The sequence below is a fragment of the Tenrec ecaudatus genome, chromosome 17 (assembly GCF_050624435.1).
Source record: "Tenrec ecaudatus isolate mTenEca1 chromosome 17, mTenEca1.hap1, whole genome shotgun sequence".
NCBI lineage: Eukaryota > Metazoa > Chordata > Mammalia > Afrosoricida > Tenrecidae > Tenrec > Tenrec ecaudatus.
In genome coordinates this window covers 47,710,544-47,731,164 of record NC_134546.1, presented here as the reverse complement: position 1 = coordinate 47,731,164, position 20,621 = coordinate 47,710,544, and the positions used below count along the sequence as shown (strand labels likewise).

General features: G+C 36.6%; 1 protein-coding gene across 1 annotated transcript in view; it reads right to left on the bottom strand.

The window, feature by feature from the left end:
- MTMR10 (myotubularin related protein 10) overlaps positions 1-20,621 on the bottom strand; it is an 85,155-nt gene that overhangs the window by 40,345 nt on the left and 24,189 nt on the right. Inside the window, exons 4-9 of the mRNA XM_075535875.1 lie at positions 17,126-17,198; positions 16,252-16,394; positions 8,062-8,152; positions 2,303-2,471; positions 213-300; positions 42-130 (exon numbers count right to left, since the gene is read on the bottom strand). Of these exons, the coding sequence (XP_075391990.1) occupies positions 42-130; positions 213-300; positions 2,303-2,471; positions 8,062-8,152; positions 16,252-16,394; positions 17,126-17,198 (653 nt within the window). The remainder of the gene's footprint in view (positions 1-41; positions 131-212; positions 301-2,302; positions 2,472-8,061; positions 8,153-16,251; positions 16,395-17,125; positions 17,199-20,621) is intronic.

Genomic DNA, 20,621 nt, shown 5'->3' with positions numbered 1-20,621 from the left:
AATACAAATTTCTAAAGGAACAACGACCATTTCATGATTACCTTTGATCAATTTTCCTCTGTTGTAATACATCTTTTATAACAGCCATTCTCACCAGAGCACTACCATTACTGTGACTCCAACACCACAACTAGGAGAGAAGCACACGCCTGATTAAACTGGCTAAAATAATCGTACATTAGTATTCACTAAACCCACTCGGGATCACTTACTGGCATCCTTCTTCCAACAAATGAATGGGAAAAGATCTTTAGATCTTGATCTGCTAAAGAACTTGGTACTACAAAGTATTCTGGAAGACTGAAGAGAAAAAAACAGATTGAATGAGTCTTACACACGTCCACAGAATTAAACATATTTGTCCCTACTTTACGTGCGCCCCACTAGCATCCCAAATATTTCCAACTAGAATGTAAGAGATGTGATTAACTCTCACAAAGTTTAAATCTGTAGCGGGGGAAAAATACTTTCCGGAATGTGTATTAGTCAAACGTATACAGATTCTGAAAAACATAACCACCTTTACCTTCTTGACAAGCTATAGGTAAGTAAAACAAATCACTCACGAATCTACTAAGAAGCCTTGTCTCCCTTCATATGACCTCCCCTTTCTGTATTTTCCCAGAGCCAAGGGGATAGTAACACCTTAGGGCGTCATTCCTCGGACAGGCGTAGTGCCCGCCCCCTCTCCCTTCTCGCAGTCACCAGGATTGGGCAGGTTCATACCCGGGCTAGCCAGGCCCTGTCACCAGCTTCTCCGAATACAGAGGAGCATGTTGGTTACACGTAATGCAAACGAGGCAAAAGAACCCAGATTATGTGCTCCAAAGCACTTTCCTCTGAACTCTGGTAGAAGTCTTTGGGACTAGAACAACCAACGAAAAAGTTTTCCTCTAAAAACTGCTTTATCTGAAAAACTAATGAGGACTTTTAAGATATTAAAATAAAAACATTAAAAAATTAATGAGTATAAAATGACACTGAAACAAATGAACAAACCCCCATGCCCAAAAGAAAAAAAAACACGCAAATCAAGTAACTCTTCCTGGTTACTTCTTTTAGAGGTCTAGCAAGCAAGGTCATTATTCTTAAATCAAGGGAGGAAAGTAATTATGTATACTGCTTTGTATAAACTGTATGCATATTTTAGGGTATCACAGGTCTGACAGAAAAGTTTCACAGAAAGAAACAACAGAATTAAAATGTCTAATAAGAAACCCCTATGAAATAAGAGATCTGGGTAATGATCTTGCTCCTTAAAGAAAATCATTTTGTGGCAGATAAAACCATTACATAAAATCTTCATTATTTATAGTTTACATATTTGCAAATATGTCTACCTGCTAAAATGTAGTTGCAACCCCAAAGCAATACTAGAAACAGTTGTAGTTATGCACAGAGGAGCAGAAAATGAGTCTACGAATGCATAGTCCCAGCTGAGGTGGAACAAGGTGATGCTTTGCCTTATTTTAGCTCATGCTATCAACAAATATTCTTTTTGTGGGTCTATATAATGTCACACATGTTTTTCCTGGCTTCCGTTTTTATTGGTAATTTTGTTATTTAAAATGACCCTGTAAACAGATAATGAATAAATAAATGAACGAATAAATAAGTAGCGCTGGCGCAAAGGCATTATCTAAAAATGTATAAAATTGTATTGAACAAATAACTGAGTTTTTGTCAAAATATAAATGTTAGGTCAAGAGATGGGTAGAAAGAGATAGTCACAGATCAAAAAAAGCTTAAGAGTTATCTCAAGCTATTCATCATGAAAGATGGGTAGAAAGATGGTTACAGAGTAAAAGGCTTAAGAGTTCTATCAAGCACATTTATCATGAAGACGCTGCTTAGATCCTGCTCTGAACAAACTAATTGTACAAGAAATTTATAATCTACAAATGCAAATGAACATTAACTGGATTATAGGAGATAGCAAGAAACAGCTGTATATTTCTTTCAAATGATATTGTCATATGATTTTTATTCCACATAAAATAATTAAAACACTTGATTAAAAATAAGCACTCTGCTAACTGCAACCTTTCAGTTATCAATGACCAACTAACTAAACCCACCACAAGATTCTACCTCTTAAGACAGAGCAGAGCAGCTTAGAGATTCTGAGACTGTAATCTTCATGTAAGCAGGCACCCTGATTTCTCCCCCTAAGAGTAGCTGGTGGGTTTGAGCTTCTGACCTTGAGTTAATAATGGTTAGCTTCTTTTATCAAATGGTAATAGTTTATTATTCATATAAAATATGTTCCATTTATAAATAAAATTGTTAAAATTAGACTCACCAAGTAGATATCATATAACCCTCATTAATTGAACAAACTCTCCACCCAGAGGCACCCGTCCTCTTGATTTCTCTGTCCCAGTCTGAGTAGGTTTCAAACAGTGGAGTTGTTTGACTGCTACTCCCAGCAGCTCCTCCACCTCTGGAAGGCACTCCATTTACATTGTTGGCTATAGGAGAAAACAAAGACATTTTAACAGTTACATTTGAGGTTCTGGTATTTCTTCCCTGCTTCATCTTTCAAATCTAAGAATTTAACTCTTCAACAGGCCTGAGAAAGAAGTAATCTTTCTTTTTCCTCTCTAAAACTAACTCATGTAGTCTTTGTCTAGAGCAGTGGTTCCCCACCTTCCTAATACTGCGACCCTTTAATACAGTTCCTCATCTTGTGGTGGTGGCCGCCCAACTATAAAATTATTTTTGTTGCTACTTCATAACTGTAATTTGCTACTGTTTAGAATCAAGTAACCCCTGTGAAAGGGTCATTCCACTCCCAAAAGGGTCGTGACCCACAGATTGAGAACCGCTGGTCTAGAGCATTCCCCAAGCTTCTTATGCACCTTTGCACTTCCTTCTTTCCTTCCGTACCTTCTTCCAGCATAAAAAGGCCACCCAATCACGAAAGGACGTGCATTTGATCATGCTGGAATTCCTGTCCTACTCTCCAATTCATTCCTCCCTCTCAAAAGACGAGTGATGCCTGCTGTGGTCTTTCTTGTCCATTTACTTTCAATTTATAATCTTTAATTTCCAACTCTCCTGTTCCTACTATTCTATGTCAACGAATCCTTTTCTTCCTTCATTCTACTGTCCCAGACTGTGTTGTAAGTCCTAGTCACCTGTTAACTTTATCCAGAGATTTTTCCCAGAAAAAGAAATTTATTTCCATTCTCAATCACTATTGCTAGCCTACCAAATCTTTCCTTTATCTAATATTGACTCTTTGGGACTTTTCTACCAGCTTATTATAAACTTTGTTACTTCCTGTATCTACTCAATTTTCCCTTGTAAACCTCACAAAGGTTCTGTTGTAGTTACATAATCTCCTGTCAGCTTGCAAAGGGGTAGAGCTAGCCTGTCAATTAGATCATAGCTTGGTGACTTCATTTGGAGGCGCAACATTGATAAATAGCTCACTGGAGGCCAGATACACTCTCTCTGCTTATCTCCCTGGGAGACATTCCTGTTGACAAGTCACACGGAGCTACACTGATGGAGCCAGAGCCCTGGAACTGGAGGAGTCATGTGGAGACCCACACCAGCGCTGAGATGCCTCCACCGCCACTGAATCCACAAGACTTTCCACTCACTGGCTTGTGATCTTCCTGCATTTGTTGTGTGAGCCTGAAGAGGAATTTACATACTTGTATCAGACATATAGGCTAATATAGGACTTATGGATTTGTTCTGGCCTGGGCTGTTTTCTCAATATAAAATTTCTCCTTGATATAAAGTTCTCTCTTACACATATGAGTGTAAATGATTTGTTTCCTTGGTCTACCTAGACTAACACAGGCACCTTGCTCTCCACTATAGAGCTGGTCACATTCACAAGGAAGAGCCAGACAAATTTCCTTAGCAAGGAGTCCTTTCTAAAGAGAGGAATGCTGTTCCCTTCTGTGAGTACACCTAGGCTTTGGGAGACCTCTTTAGTCCAGGGCCTTACTGCTGTGTGCTCCAACCGCAGTAAGTTGTCACCCCAACATGATGTTCCACCACACTCAAACTAGCCTAAATCTTGATAAGATTCTCTAAAAAGATGCTTCCATGATATTCTTTACTGGCCTTAAATCATGCTCATTGTCCATTTCAATTAAGCAAACCTACATGGGTCCCCTTGGCCTAACTAACATGACTTTTCCCATTCTTCTCCCACTCCTGTTCTTCCCCCAAATTATGCAAAACCTCTTTACTGTTTCATGATTGTCCCATGTCTATTCCTATATGCTACTGATTAACCCCTACTGAAAGACAGGTATTTTTGGAGAACTCGCCAAGTTCTAAAACCTGAGAAAAAAGAAATATGTAAGATTTGGCCTCACTATTACACTTATAAGACAGTGGGGCATAATCTCCGTGATAAACAGAAGGCAAGTAAATTAACAAGGCTGAGTGTAATGAGAGCATTGAGGAAGAGATCCCTAGTTCACCGGGGAAGAATGCTAAGGCAGGGAGGCTTCACAATTAGAATATATCTAAATAGAATACTAAGTAAGAGGTAAGTCAAAATGTGCCAGGTGGTTGGTAAGAAGGGGAAAGGCATGCTAAAGAAAAACATAAAAATATGGTATAATTATAGAACATAAAATAATGAATTCATAGCCATGGTATGAGGAATCATGATATGGAGGAGGAGAAAGTGAAATTTAGGACCTGGATTCTAAATCTGTGCTGTGCAACAAAACAACCATTAGCCACATGGGCCTATGTACATTAAAATGAAACTTAATTAAAACGGAAAATCCATTTATCCTCAGTGTACTCGCTACATTTCATCTCCTAAAAGGCCACATGTGGCTACTGGTTCTTGTACTGGACTGAACATATCAGAGAGCATTTCCATCTTTGTAAAAAGTCCCACTGGACAGTGCTGCTCTGGATTAGGAAGGGTCTTACATGCTCTGCTGGCATCAAGTGGCATCAGAATCATAGATTCTAATTTTAACAGAGCTTGCTAAAGTGAAAATGATAATTATAGGTACATATGGCAGCTTTGCTCCACCCACCTAAGTCTCTTCTTAGGAGAAACAGAACAGTGGGGCTTAATGATTTCTCTTACAAACACATAACTTTCATGGGTTCTCTAGGAAAATGCCATTTTACAGACAGTGCTCAATTGCACTCCCCAAACCAAACAACAAAACCCCAAAGAAATGTGAAAATCTAGGTGATTCATCATATAACTAAAATAAAGGGGGAATATCCTATATGCTCAACTCAGTAACTGCAAAAAACATTTGATATAGTTGAACACCTGTTCCATTTAAAACAAACAACACCCAACTTAGGCTGCATCTTCATTAAAGTCAGGAAGAATGATTACTACTCAGCATTTTACAAGAGGTTCCAGCTACTTTTTAAGACAACAATCACTCAGAAAAGAAACAAGTATAGAGCTATGTAAATAGCTTGGCTGGATACATGAGAGTCTAGAAAATATTTTTTAGTATTTTCAGTGATAGATTTTACTAAGGTAGACTGAGAACAAACTATCTTTTATAAGATTACTCCTGTGGCAAAATTCAGAATGCCTACAGGATCTTGCATGATTCGACATTTTGTAGCTTGCTCTATGCATTTCTCAGCAACAATATCATCTTGTATCTTCTTTGGATAATAATCAGCTGCTTAATGTAAAGGTAGCAGTTCCAACCCATTCAGCTGCTCCATGGAAGAAAGGCCTGGTGACCTGCTTCTATAAAAACGGTGGTTCACTACCTTCCAGTTGACTCCAATTCATGATGATTTACTCCCAAGAAAACCCTGTGGCGCAGTTTTCTGTAACTGAGTTTGCCTACCATTGAAATCAGATTCCACAGCAACAGATTTGGTTTGATAAAATATATTCCTCAGTAAGAGTTGATTTTGAAATGTGTAGCAGATACTTAGTTTAATATTACAAAGCCTAAATAATTAAAATGCCTTCCAGAAAGTTCCAATGGCCTCATACCCATAGCCTGCTCTAGAGTGGATCTATATAAAAAATCAGATCAACTGATTGGCAAAGTGAGTCATATCTGAGAGTGATGTAGCTCTCTTAATAGCTCTGTGACTGAAGTTTGTATGACCCAGCTCACCTGACTGAAAAGGAGACAAGAACTGACCTCTATTAATGATGTTATAGCTCAGAAGTCTAATTAATCCTTGACTGACTGGGGTAAAGTTATCTTAAAGGGATCCTACTTAATTAACACCATCCATATTTTGAATGGTTTCAAGCAGCAATAGAGATGGTAAAAGTAGTCATCAATCCAAAGAAAGCCTATCATTTTAATGCTACTGAAGAAATTAGAAGGCAGTTTGCTTTGTAAAGATTGTAGCCTCAGGGGCAATTGTACTCAGTCCTATAGTGTCACTAAAAGTGGATCTGACCCAATAGCAGTGGGCTTGGTTTTACTCAGGATGCTGGGCATGAAGGAATCTTTAGAATGTCTAGAGTCCGCTAAATAATTATTTTCTTAGATACCTGTAGAGGACATCCTCCAGCTTCTGGTGAATTTGTGGAAACAGCTTTGTCACCTACCTGCCTGCAAAAAGGACTTCTTTAATCCAATCAATGAATCAAGGTGTCATCCAGAAGTTCAAGAGTGGATTATTGGGCATCTCTCCCCCTCAAATTAATGATTTCTGACTGCAGTGTGTGGAAATTTCAAGCTTCTTTTGATCTTAAAGATGTATTTTATGCTTCTGCAACAGCATGGAAGGATATTAAAGGATGGCACCTTATGAAGAATCTTAACAAAACCCTGGTGAAGTGTTAAGTTTATGAAGTACTTGTCAAAGGTGCAGGAATGTGAAGGATTTCATATTAAAAAGTGTTCCTGAATTTTTCAGTATTTCTTAATCATCAAATACTACCAATAGCTATATAAGCATAAAGGAATTAATTAAAAGAGCTATGAATTGAGTAACACTCTTTAAAGAAATGAAGAAAATCAGAGAAAAGAAAAGTAACTTAGCCAGGTATCAGTTTACCAATTGTGTAACCAATTTTTACTGTATATAAAACCCCAATCATGGCATTGCTGCAGAAGTTATAAATTGTACACTTGACTGAATCATTTTATAAGAAGTAGCATTAAGTATATCATAAACAAAATTAAGTAGGAATAAAAAAACTTAAATAGGATTTCCTACTTCTATTTTAGCAACTTTCTTGCAACTATGGGGAAGGTTATAATGGAAGAAGGTGAGATCAGTGAAGTTAACCTGGACAATCACAGTTCTGGAACCTAAAGGTGATCGCAAGAAAAATTCACAAACTTAACAGTATGAGTTCTATAATATTTTGGCTATCTTTAGACAGTAAGTTATTTATTTTTCTTCCATAAAGAATGGGACAATGCACATCACCATATGTATGGGTGAGCCAGTGTGTAGTCATGAACCTAGACATACCTTCCGTTTTATTCTTTTTGTTCTTTCAGATTTTAAAAATGGCTTATGATTATATATAAACAGAATGCACAGAATTACATGATCATTTGGCATTTTCCTAGTGGTATTATGGCTAATGAAGGCAGACAATTTTACTTTTATAAAAACCACCAAAAATTAACTGTTCTTTGGGCAAATGCTATCATTCTTACATGAAATTTATTCATAAAGTCAGTATTTGGATGATCTTTTCAGAAAGTCAATTAAAAAATTTTAACCACTTCAGCTTTTTGCATGAAATCACGTTGACCAAAAAAAAAAAAAATGCTTTTCAATTGTCTTAATTTTCTGAGTTTTTTTCAAAAAGAAAATTAAGCTGTCAATTAATAAAGGTTAGAAATCTATCTTTCTTCATCATAAAATACAAGCCAAAATGAGTCTAAGTAAAATATTTAACATGTCTCATATAAACCCATGTCTACAGTTCCTTACAAGTTTTTTATTATTTTTTAAAATATAATTTGACAGATGCTGGTAGTTCTCTAAAGAGTTGTGAAGCTAAGTCTCTAATCATTAAAGCTCATATACTTGGGAGGTTCCTGATAAACAATAAAATTTACACAATGTAAAGATAGTCACAAAACTTAATATTTTCATATTTACCTGAATTGTGGTATTTTTTCCCAACATATTCAAATGCAAAGAGTAGCTGGAGGTCTGTTGGCTGGGAATAATGAGCTATTGCAAGGCATACCTAGGAAAAATTCTACATTTAGAATTTGATTATAACACACTTTAATGAAATGTACAATAAGGCCTTGAACTCTGGAAGTGTCATAATGGGGAGTGATTTATAGACTTCCTATGTGGTTCTCTTGTTCATCTGGAATGTGAAAAAGCCCGAAGCCAAGGCATTCATCATTGTGCCTCAGGCACGGTTTGATCTTTAGTTAGCACACTAAGAATTCATGTGTTTGGGAAATTAAATTTTTACAGAAAAATAATTTTATTCAACTAAATGAACCTTGAAAGCTAAAGAAGAATTTTGTAAAAAGGAAGTAACATTATTAGTTCCAAAATAAAAACTCCATTTCTGGAGCAATAGAATGATTGAGTACCAGCAATTTGGAAGGTTTAATGTAATTTAATGTTCAAACCTTGTAGAGTAAAATTTCTAAACCTAGTAGATAAGACACAATCATACACACATGCAAAACAAAAACTCAAAACAAGAAAGGCAGGATAGAATGGGGAGGAGAGAGATTGAGTGGTTTGATCTGTTGAATACAGAGTTGATTGTATGAAGTAAAAATCCCCCGTAATTCACAATTAAAAAATCATTTATTTAAAACATTTTTTATAGCGAGAAACTTCAAAATAGTTTGGAGATGTTAACTATTTAAACCAGTGTTTAAGTAAAATGGCTCGAGATCATATACCCTGTCAACAGGGAAAAGGAAGACCTTTTGAATAAAACAGATCAAGGATTAGATCCTATTTCGTTCTCCACTTGTTAAGTAATTTGTGTGAAGTCTAATCATCTCTCCAAAGCAACATTTGTGGAGCCCAGTGGGAGAGTGGGTTACTCACTGGGCTACTAACCAGAAGGTGAACGGGTATAAGCCACTCCTCAAAAGGAAGACAAACCTTTCACTGTCATTAAGTCTCGGAAACCCATAGAGGCAGTTCTACTTAGTCCTACAGAGTCACTATGAGTTGGAATCGACTTGCTGAGAGTGAGTTTTTAACAGATAAAAAATATTCCACAGTGGTGGTAAGGATTAGTGATCTTAATGTACATTTGCCCTTCCTCCACACACAGAAATACGGTGGTTGTTACTCTCAGTTCCTGTGGAATTGATTGAAGTTCCGCTGGAACTCTATGCTTACTGACACCCGGGCGACACTGTGGGGGATAGTAAAATTTTAAATACTCTCACATGAGCAAAGAATAATAAGGAAATTTAAGACACAAATGGGGTAGAAAAGTAGATGACCTTACTCCAAAAGATTAAATGCCATTTGGAAGGTAAAGGATTAAATTAGAATGATATAGTTCAACGGAGAACAATGCAAGCAAAGTTTAGTTTTGTTTGTTCATTCCTGTTAAATTATAGTCTTCTATAGAATAAATGTTTCCTGTCTAGGAAACTAGAAATATGTACCAAAGACGATAGCATTACTTTTATTACAAAAAGTAAAGGGAGGGAGTTGAGAGTACTTAGTATCTTGTCCACAGAGGACCTTTTTATGAAAGGTCTTTAAAAAATTAAGAGGTGGTTATCTACATTCCTGTTTCTAATCTGTTCAGGTTTTCCCCTAAAAGGATGCTTTTCTAACAGCAAAGCCACTTAAATCTTTTTTTAAAAAAAGGTCTCTAACTTCCTATTCTCTTAGGCACAATTTTCAGTTGACAAGTACTACCGCAAAGAGTACTGCCGGAGGAGTGGGTTATGCATGAAGCCGCCACTGTAAGGTCAGAGGCTGGAATGCCTGAGTAGCTTAATGGGAGAGTTAAAGATTCGGAAACTTAAAGGGGCAGCTCTACTCTGTACTATAAGGAATGAGTTGGAATCAACTCGATGGCAGGGGTAAGCACTACTGCACTTTTCTTTCTAACATTACTGTACTACCACAGCCACTTCCTGAAGTCATGCTCACTGTATGGCATCTCTGTGGGTGTCCCCACATTCTGGAGGTCCACAACACTGAAGAATTTTCTTCTAAAGATGTCTTTTTGACTAATCACTTTGTTATCTTGATACTATGCTGCGGATCCCCCAGAATCCTGCATAACAGATCCATTATCCACAAAACTAGTTGTTCTCTGTGAAGCATCTTCTACCTTCCCAATTTCCCTGCAGTTACATCTGGTCAGAGAAAAGTACTTTTCCACTGACGTGTCTTAGTCTATGCATCTCTGCTATCCTCTCTGACTGGGAAATCCTTCCACTCCACTCTGCCACTCATGTTTTCTCTAATTTACTTCTCTGTTCTGTAATACTCCCTTTATTAGTCATTTTAGACTGCCCCAATTTTTGTAGTTTTAATTCCAGAAATACTTTTTGTCTTTTCTTAATAATGATAGTTCTAATATACATTATTTCTTTAATTAATTGTACTTATGTCTTTTAAACTTTTTATTTTTACTTGGGTAAAATTTTACAATTTTTTTTTTCTCATTTAGCAGGTGATTTGCGACAATGAGTGCCTACCTGGTTTTACTTTCAAGGTATTCACACATAATTAAAAGTATGGATAAAAAACAGGTCACAGGTGGTTCCTTGTTTTAGCTCCTACCATTATGGTCAACTGACTAATACTAATGGATATATAATTCATTCAGTACTTATTTACTGAGCATCTACTGTGTTTGGAGCCCTGGGGATGCAGCAGTAAAGAAAACTGACCTTTGTCTTAAGTTTATATTCTAGTGGGAGAGACACAGAGTAAACATGAAAAAAAAATAAAGTAAATTGTAAATAATTAACTGTCAGAATAAAAGAAGGAAAAACAAAGCAAAAACAGAAGATGTGAAGTTTTAGTGAAGGGACAGAGAAGAATGCCCTCTTTATACAGTCATGAGGAAGGACCAACAGACCTTTGCACTTTGATATCTCTTGTGTAGCTTTCTGAAGGTGCTTTGTGCACAGCAGTGGTTACACTAAAATACAAGGGCTTCAAAAATTTGTGGAAAGATGGAATCAAAGAAATGAAATTTTCTTATGAATCTGAAGTTTTCTTTACTAACAAATTAACAAATATATAAAAAGAAAATGTTCCAAAGCCATTAACACAAGTATATTGCTTTCTGTAAGGATTTGGAAAACCGTCACAAGTTCTGGTTACACAAAAGAAATTCACAGATCACTGATTATAGAATATGGGATTATTTTTTGCTGGGGGGGTGGGGTGGGATGGGGTGCTGGTGGAGTAGATGGAAACTATGGCTACTAACCCAAAACCAAAGAGCATACTTGCTAGTCAAAAATAAAAAACAACATCACCCATTTCAGAAAAGCTTGTTAAAAAATGGCCTAATATTACATTGATAAAGGTCACATACAACTGAGTGCATCTAGTAGCATCTACATTTAAAGACTGTAAGAAATACCATGAAACTGAAGTTGCATTCAATTACTTGCATAATGTTTGTGGGTTTTGGGGGGTTGGGTGGGGGCACAACTTGAACTAATGTTGGTGTTTGAATCTAGTTACTAGTGTGAGTAATTTACTAAGCAAAGGGTACATTTGTGTACACAGGCAAAAATGTATACCAAGTTGTGTGTATGGATAAACTTGTGCTGGTATTGTGGAGCCTTCAGAGAAGAGGACAGCTAAAGTATTCTTTTCTTTGTAATATTTGTATAACCTGGTTCGAAAGCTTACCTCTGAATTCTTAGCTTCCGTGATAACAGTTTTCATAGTTAGTTGTAATTACTCCTTAAATATGGTATTTTTTAGAAAAGAAAAACTGTATCTTAAAAAAAAAAAAAGAGCCCATACAACAGTTCATTTGCCTTGGTTATGAGAGAAAATGAATTGGAATCAACATGATAACAACAGCTTGTTTTCTTGGTTTTTATTTTTTAAACAAAATAAATAAATAAAATATTGGTATTAAAGATATTACATTATGATCATTTTGAGGGGAAAAAAAGTAAACTCAAACTACTTTTGAGCCAATTTTTAGTTCAAAGCTTGATTTTCTTGTCTATATAGTAGCCAGAAATACCCACAGGTACTAATTTCTCTTCTCTGATGCAGCACTTAGAGAAGCTCAAGTCCAAAGCATTTAAATCTCATGAAGTTGATCACATCTGCAAGTTAAAGTGGTTCTCTACATTACTGTCTCCTAAGACGCACACCAAGGAATAAATCAGACCCAAGGAAAAAAGGACAGTTCAGGTAAAGACCAAACTCTTCCTTACATAGATTAGTTCAATTTCCATTCTATAAAGTATGTCTGAACAAGAGATTTATGGGGTCCACTAACTCTAGCATTAAATGGAGCCAAACAATTTATATTTAATTTATCATCCTTTATATATCTTAAGAGGGTTAATTCACTTAGAACAATTTTTCTCCCTAATTTCAAGCAAAAGTTCTTTAAAAGGAAATAGTGACTCCAAGTTGCTATACGGCAATCGACACCTTCAAAGTCCATCATATAGACCTATCACATAATGACCTATGACATAAAGATCTTTCACATAATGACCTGACATAGACCTATCACATAATGACCTACCACACATAGACATATCACATAATGACCTACCACATAATGACCTACCATATATAGACCTATTTCATAATGACCTATGACATATAGACCTATCACATAATGACCTACACATACAGGCCTATCACATAATGACCTATGACATAAAGACCTATCACATAATGACCTACCACATATAGACCTACCACATAATGACCTATGACAATATAGACCTATCACATAATGTCTATCTTCTCTTGACAGTCCAAAGACAATGTGAATGTTTATGTATGCAGAAAGTAAATTGCATTTTTTCAAAATATATATTTGGCAACACTAACCAGGCTTTAAAGCAACATTTTACAAAATGTGAGTTGGGTTATGATTTTAAGATTTATTTCAAACAGAAACACAATTTTTTTTAGTATTTAAAAATGAATCATAGAAGTTTAAAACACATATGCGGTCATTTTAAAACGTATAAAATCAAAGCATTAAAGAAAACCAAAAAACTGAGCATACAAATTTTCTGGGAGGTAAAAATTGAGTTCAACTTCTTCACTGAGCTCAATTTTTAGATGGAAATTGAAGTGAAAGAAAATGCTAAAAGTGTTGTTTTAACTTTATCTTGGCAGCCATGCTTGACTTAATCCTTTGTTTGAAAAGACATAAAGTAGGGGGACAGAATTCCTTACTCATATTTTTACTGCTTCTATTTTTCTCCTGCATTTTTTCCCTTCTATGATGGTACAACTCGTAAGACAAAAGCGTACTTCCTCCTGGAGGTAGAAAACATTTGTTGATTTTAGGACACTGGGAAAAGGATTGTGACCAGAAATTTGGTCTAACAACGGTATAAAAAGATGGACTTGCCTGTTTTGTGGCCAACAGTGCAATGAAGTTGCCTGATTGAACCAGCAACACAACAATAAACAAAGTTATCTTGAATTCCCAGAGCACTTAGGTGTTTAATTTAGCAACTAAATGAAAATTAAATAATAGTGCCAAGTAAACAGCAGAAAAGAAGTTTCCACGTAAATGTTTTTATCTTCTCAATTAGGCTTGAACTTTCAGAGGAAAAGAACCCCTGTACTTTATTCCTTCTATCTTAAAAAAATTAGCATAATACCTCACTCATAACAAATAACCATCAAATAAATTAGGTAGCTCAAAAACTAAGTCAAATATTAATAGTTTCTACTTAAGATGATCAACTAAAATAATGTCATCTGAAAAATAGAGTGGCGAGTAGCAGAAATGCCTTCTGAAAAATATTGGCCGGTTATCTTCATTTTTATCCAAGTTTCACGGCACACCTAAGCTTTAGATGCCATCTATCCTGAAGCTAAAAGCTTTTACCAGTACATTCTCAATACTTTGGTAGATATAATTAAGTTTAGGAGAGTAACCTGACTAAAGCAGTTTATATAGTCTAAAGTTAATTCAAAGTCTTTTGATATAAGAATAGGTATTTGACACAAGACCTTTAAAACAGGTAAAATGCCAGAAGCTCAAACAGCTTTAAAAGCAATCTAGTTACATTTCCAATAATGCAGCATGCTAACAAATGGTTTTCCAGACTGAAACGTTTTCAGCCATCATCCTGCTTGACAGCTTTAGTGATCACACGTTTGCAGATATCCATCTTGTTTTTGCCATTCTGTGAAGATATGGCTGGTTCTAGTCCTTAAAAAGAAGCTTTGGTGGTGTAGTGGTGACGTGTAGGGAATGTGGTCTACAAGGTCAGCAGTTCAAAACCACCAGCCTCTCCTTGAGAGAAAGGCAGGGGTTTCTCCTCCTGTAAAGAGTTACAGACTGTTCTAAGACTTAGAAACCCAGAGGCAGTTCTGCTCCGTCCTACAGGGTCACTATCAGTCTGAATTGACTTGATGGCAATGAGTTTGAATGAAAACCCTAAACACAAACCTACCAACTCCTTGTCAAAGCATAGAAAAACAGATACATAAAATCTTCAAGAAAGCCTTATTCAAGAACCAACAAAAATTTCACTGCCATAGGTCTTAATCTTTATTTTAAAAATGCACCCATGTCTTGGTAGTCTAAAAGCTGCTGCATTTGTCAGCAAAGCAAGTTTGTATTCCACTAAGGCATCACTCCACTAATCCCAACATATGTGAACGGACTTTCCCTGCAAATTCTGATGTGCTGAGCTATGACTTGAGAAGAAGGGCACCGAGGCCTACCAAATCCACACACAGAATCAAAGAAGTGGGGATGCTTGCTCTTGAATTTTAATTCACAAATAGGCAACAAACATTCCCCCTAAAGCGGGGGGAGGGGGAAATAAGGCAAATATAACAGCTCCTGGCTTTTGATTGGCCTTGTCAAATATCACTCAAATGAATTAATGGTTCTCTAAACCTAAGGATTATGTGGTCTTTTCCACAGCTAAGCATTTCTCTAACTCTCAGCTAACTTTAACTAATAGTTTTCAGTTAGTTCATAAAGTGCTGAACTGATTGTCAGCGTTTTCAAGCACTAAAGTAGCCATCAATGATTTTAATTTAAAAGGTATGTTAATTTCCATGATATTCTAATCTTTAATATTTTAACAGCTAATAAAATTATACTGAATATTAAGAGCAGCCATAAACAAGTTCAAGAAGTAGCTGCATTAATCTTTTTTACTTAGAGATTTTTGATGGTGCCTACCCCCTTTTACACAGGTGTCCTGCATGGTGTGGAGACCCAATGCCCACCTATAGACAATTGGACATCCCCTCAGAGGGGTTACAGGGAAGAGATGACACAGTCAGGGTGCAGTATAGCACCAATGAAACACACAACTTTCCTATAGTTCTTTGGTGATTCCTTCACCCCACTATCATGACCTCAATTCTACCTTATAAATCAGATTAGACCAGAGCATGCACAGTGCTGCAGGTAAGAGCCTGCAGCACAGAGAATCCAGGACAGATAAGCCCCTCAGGGCCAACAAGGAGAGTAGAAAAACCAGGAGGATTAGGGGAGGGTGGGGAGAAAGGGGCAATAGATCACAAGGATCAATCTAGAACCCCCTCCCAGGGGGACGAATAACGGAAAAGTGGGTGAGGGGCAACAGAGAATAATGTAAGATGTGGAAATAATAATCTATAACTTATCAAGGGTTCATGAGGGAGGGCGGGCAGGGGAGGGTGGGGGAAGAAATGGGGAGCTGATATCAGGGGTTCAAGTGGAAAGAGAATGCTTTGAAAATGATGATGGCAGCATATGTGCAAATGCACTTGACACTGGATAAATGTATGGATTGTGATTAAGAGATGTAAGAGCCCCCAATAAGCGTATTTTAAAAAGAAAACAAAGGCGCCCTGAGATTGTAGTGGATTAAGCAGTGGGTTGCTAACCACATGGTCAACAATTCAAAACCCCCAGTGGTTCCATAGGAGAAAGATGAAGCTTTCTAGTCCTGTAAAGATTAATAGCTCAGAAACCCAAAGAGCAGTTCTACGCGGCCCTACAGTCAATGTGAGTGAAAATTAACTCGATGCGGTAAGTTTTCCACATAACAAATCTGAGCAATTAAGAAATGAGAAATTATATATAGAACAGCAATAAACAGTGGTAAAACAGTGTAGAATCAAAAACTTGACAGAACTCAATGGTATTACCTTTTTGGCACTTTCGGGGCCTGATTCATCAAAACGGAATCTGACAATTCTGAAATCTTTACAATAAATGATCAACTCTGTTGGATTGAATTTAAGTTTCTGGTTTGGGCCTAGGACTTTCTGCTTCCGCTTGTGGTCATTTACTGAAAAATGAAAGGAAGGAAAACAATCTGTAAGCATTCTTATTTGCTCTTTAGTATTCACTTTTTAATACAGTTACAATATAAATACGCTAGTAATAAAACTGGAACAGCATTTCTCTGAAACATTTGTCTATATTTCTTACTACTTTGGAGAGTATATTTATAATTTAAAAATCATTTTGTTGGGGCTCTTACAGCTCTACTGACATTCCACATATCAATTGTATCAAGCACATTTGTACACATGTTCCCGTTATCAATTACTAAACATTTACTTTCTATTTGAGCCTTGGTATCAGCTCCTCTTTTTGCCCTCCCTTTCCCCCTCCCATGCTTGTGACCCCTTGATAAATCATTATTGTTTTCATATCTTACACTGACCACTTTCTCCCTCCACCCACATGTGGAGAATATTTTTTACTTTGTTTTAAAAGATATTTTAAATTGCTGTTGGCGCAAGATATCACCATCTGCACATTTAATCATTAATATTTTAAATTAAAAAAGGGTAAAAACTCAGATAATATAAAAACCAAAACTCTAAATAATCTACACCTCCATTTTAAAATAATTTAACTTGTCACTCTTATATTCACAATGTTCCTATGGCTCAAAAAAGGGAAAAAGTAATCTTACAGAAATAACTTCTAAACTAGGCATTTCAGAAATATAATTCTTTAAGTAGTGTTTTTAGAACCAACTTTTATAGGCTGAGCAAAAAAACACAATACCTGTGACAATTTGATCAATACATGTTAAAGGGACATCATGCTCACCAAGGAGAAGGTTTTTATACTGGAATTTCTGAAATTAAAAAAAAAAACCCAGATATATTAGTTCTTTCTCTTAAAATCTCTCAATAATAATATCTTAATTTTTTTAACTGTGACCAGCATTGTGATGACTTAAAAAGATATAGAGTTTCTAGCTAGATGAGGGAGTAGGCAGATAGGCTACCCAGACCCTCTACCAACAAAGACACAAGAGACTGAACAAACAAGGCAGAATAATTCTGGAACTTGAACTTTAGAGGAAATGATAAAGAAGTTGATCAAATATCAACAAGGAGAAGGTAGTAAACAAAAATGGCAAATAAGGAGACAAATCAAACAACTTTTGCAAGATGCCTGGCAATAGGGACAATAAAAACTGGTTCCATTGGCCCAGGATGCCAACAATGATGGCTGGTGGCTAAAAAAGAAATTCCTTCTAGTAACAGGTACCCTGACGGCAACTGCTCTCTAGGCTGGCATGAACTCCTTGTAACACCTTATCGGTTCCCTGCCTCTAGCCACCTACTAGCAGGACCACCTACACCAACAGGACCGGGTGCAACCCCCCTCTCCCTGCCTGTGACCGCTTTGTCCAGTAGAGTACCCTCAACTCCCACCTGGCAGGAATACTGGCTGGGTTTCCTGCCTCCTCAGTCTCCACTATCTCATACAGTTTACCACAAGAGAGATCAAAAACCCGTCTTAAATGTAAAACCTAAAATTATAGAGATCATCAAAGAAAAAACAGGGACAAACTTCAGTGACCAGACAAACTCCAGCACTCATGCAATGGAATGCAAGGCAATGAGAAAGACTAATGATGAGTCTGTAAAACACTTCATAGCATGAACGAAGCTGGGTGACAGTACACTGAACGGTGTAAGTCAATCACAAAAAGATAAATTTGTCACTATTCTAAAACATCAAGACTTGTACATAAAAAGAAGCATTGTTTAATGGTTATCAAAGGTGGGTAGTACAGAAAATGTAAATCACTCTTTAGAGGGTAGAAACACTCTTTAGAGGGTAGTAAACTGGGTGAAGTAGAAGTTTAAAACAAAAAATGAAGCAGACAAAAGAAGACACTGGGAGGAGTACTGAAGTTGAAGGCAACAGAGGTAAATCCTACAGTAAGGATAATTTATGAGTGGGAATATAGATAAAACATGCAAGCTCAACAGGTGTAAGGAGAATTGGACTATATAAAAATATGCAGTAGTTATGCATTGAACTGCTAACCACAAAGTAAGCAGGGCAAAACCACCAGCTGCTCTGAGGGCAAGAGATGAGGCTTTCCACTCCTGCAAAACGTTGCCATCTCAGAAAACCATTGCGCCAGTTCTCCCTTGTGTTACAGGGCTGCTAGAAGCTGGAATTCACTCAATGCAAGTGAGTTTTGAATATATGTTTGACAGAAGGTATTTCTACGTATGTATGTCATGATAAAGACAGAAGATGGATGTCATGGATTTCATTTTGCTTTGATTCACAATCACTTCTCATGAAAGCAGCAATCAAGAAATCAAAGGACTTATTGCACTGGGCAAATGTGGTGCAAGAACTTTTTAAAGTATTGAAGAGTAAGGATGTCACTGAGGATTAAAGTGTGCCTGACCTAAGCCAGTCGTTTCGATTGCTTCATATGCATATTAAAGGTGGAAAATGAATGAGGATGACCAGAGAAGAAGTGATGCTTTTCAATTAAGGTGTTGGTGAAGGGTATTTAAATTACCACGGACTGCCAGAAGCACGAACAATCGGTCTTGGAGGAAGTGTAGTCAGAATGTTCCTTGGAAGAGAATATGATGAGATATCATCTCACTTACTTTGGACATGTAATCAGGAGAGACCTGTCCCTGGAAAAGGGCATTGTGTTTGGTATAGTAGATTGTCAGTGAAAAAGAGGAAGACTCTCAAAGAGATGGATTGACACAGTGGCTGCAACAACAGGCTTAAGTTTAACAATTGTGAGGATGGCACAGTGTTTCATCCTGTTGTATATAGGGTGTCTATGAGTTGGAGTTGAATCCACGGGACCCCACAACAACAATATTTACATATGCTTTTCAAATATCCAAGAATATTGCATATGAGGGACAAAGTTATGAAAACTTCTAATTTATATGCAAACATCTTGAGGAAATGAGTCTCTGGGTCTGGGAGACCATAATTTGGGGAGACACGTCAAGTGGCATTACAGAATCCACAGAGAAAATGTCCTACAGCTGACTTTTCTAACTTGTCAACTGGGATCTTAAAAACCATTGGTCTCTACCCAATGAGAACGAATAGTAAAGGTCATCAAAGACGCATAAAAAGCAACTTGTCCAATTGACTAACAGATCACACAAATGTCAGTCTCTAGGACCCCTAAACTAGAAGAACTAGATGGTGTCCAGCTATCACTACCAATTCCTCTGAAAGGGATTACGTTATAAAGTCCTGGATATAGTAGAAGAAAAATGTAGAACAAAAAGTCAAAATGATAAAAAAAAAAACAGGTTTATTGGTTTAACAGAGACTGGTAGTAGTCCCAAGACTATGGTCCTTAGCTACTCTAAAAATCTGGAGATGAACTCTCTCCCACAGTCCAATTTTTGACGAGTCTATAAAATGAACAATAACACTAAGATGCTATATCCTTCTTAGAATAATCAGTCATTTGAGATAAAAAGTGATATAAAACCAAAGATTAATTGCTGAATAGAAAATAAGACTATTTTAAAAATAATTTAAATTTATTTTATTAAAAACGTTTTTTCAAAAGTTTTATTGGCACATAATTTATGAATCACACCAATGAAGAATTCAACCATTCATATTAAGGGGAATGGTCCAATCACCACCACATAAATCTCAGGGCATTGTAAAGTTGATTATGGCATACATAGTCAGGTCACGGTATCATATCATTTGATCACCCATTTGACCCATAAAAACCGTTTCAGTTTTTTAAAAAAAAAATTAAAGGGAAAATACATGTGAATTAAGTCCCTGGTGAATTGCCTGACCACGGGCCAGGGCTGTGAATAGCCTTGTTAACATGCAGAATGCACTGGAGAGTGGATTGTTGCAGCTGCAGCTAGGTTAACATTTAGTATCCTATCTTCTGATCTCCCATATGATCCATTTAAATTTGTTATAGTTTTTAATATTTTCTCTTGAGGTTTTTATCTGTTTTACTTTGTTATTCTCCAGTTTTGTTTGTTTTTAATGCTCTCTGGTATATACATATTAACTACATTATGGTTCCTTGGGAGTGTGGCAGGGGAGGTTGGGGGGAAATAAGGAGCTAAGAATGTCAGTACAAGAATGAAGAAAAAGTTCTAAAACTGATTGTAGTGATATTTGTACAACTCTTCTTATGTGACGGAACCATTGGGATTGTCTGATATGTGAAATATATGCCAACAAAATTGTTGGGAAAAAATGAGTACTCGAATGAAGAAAATTT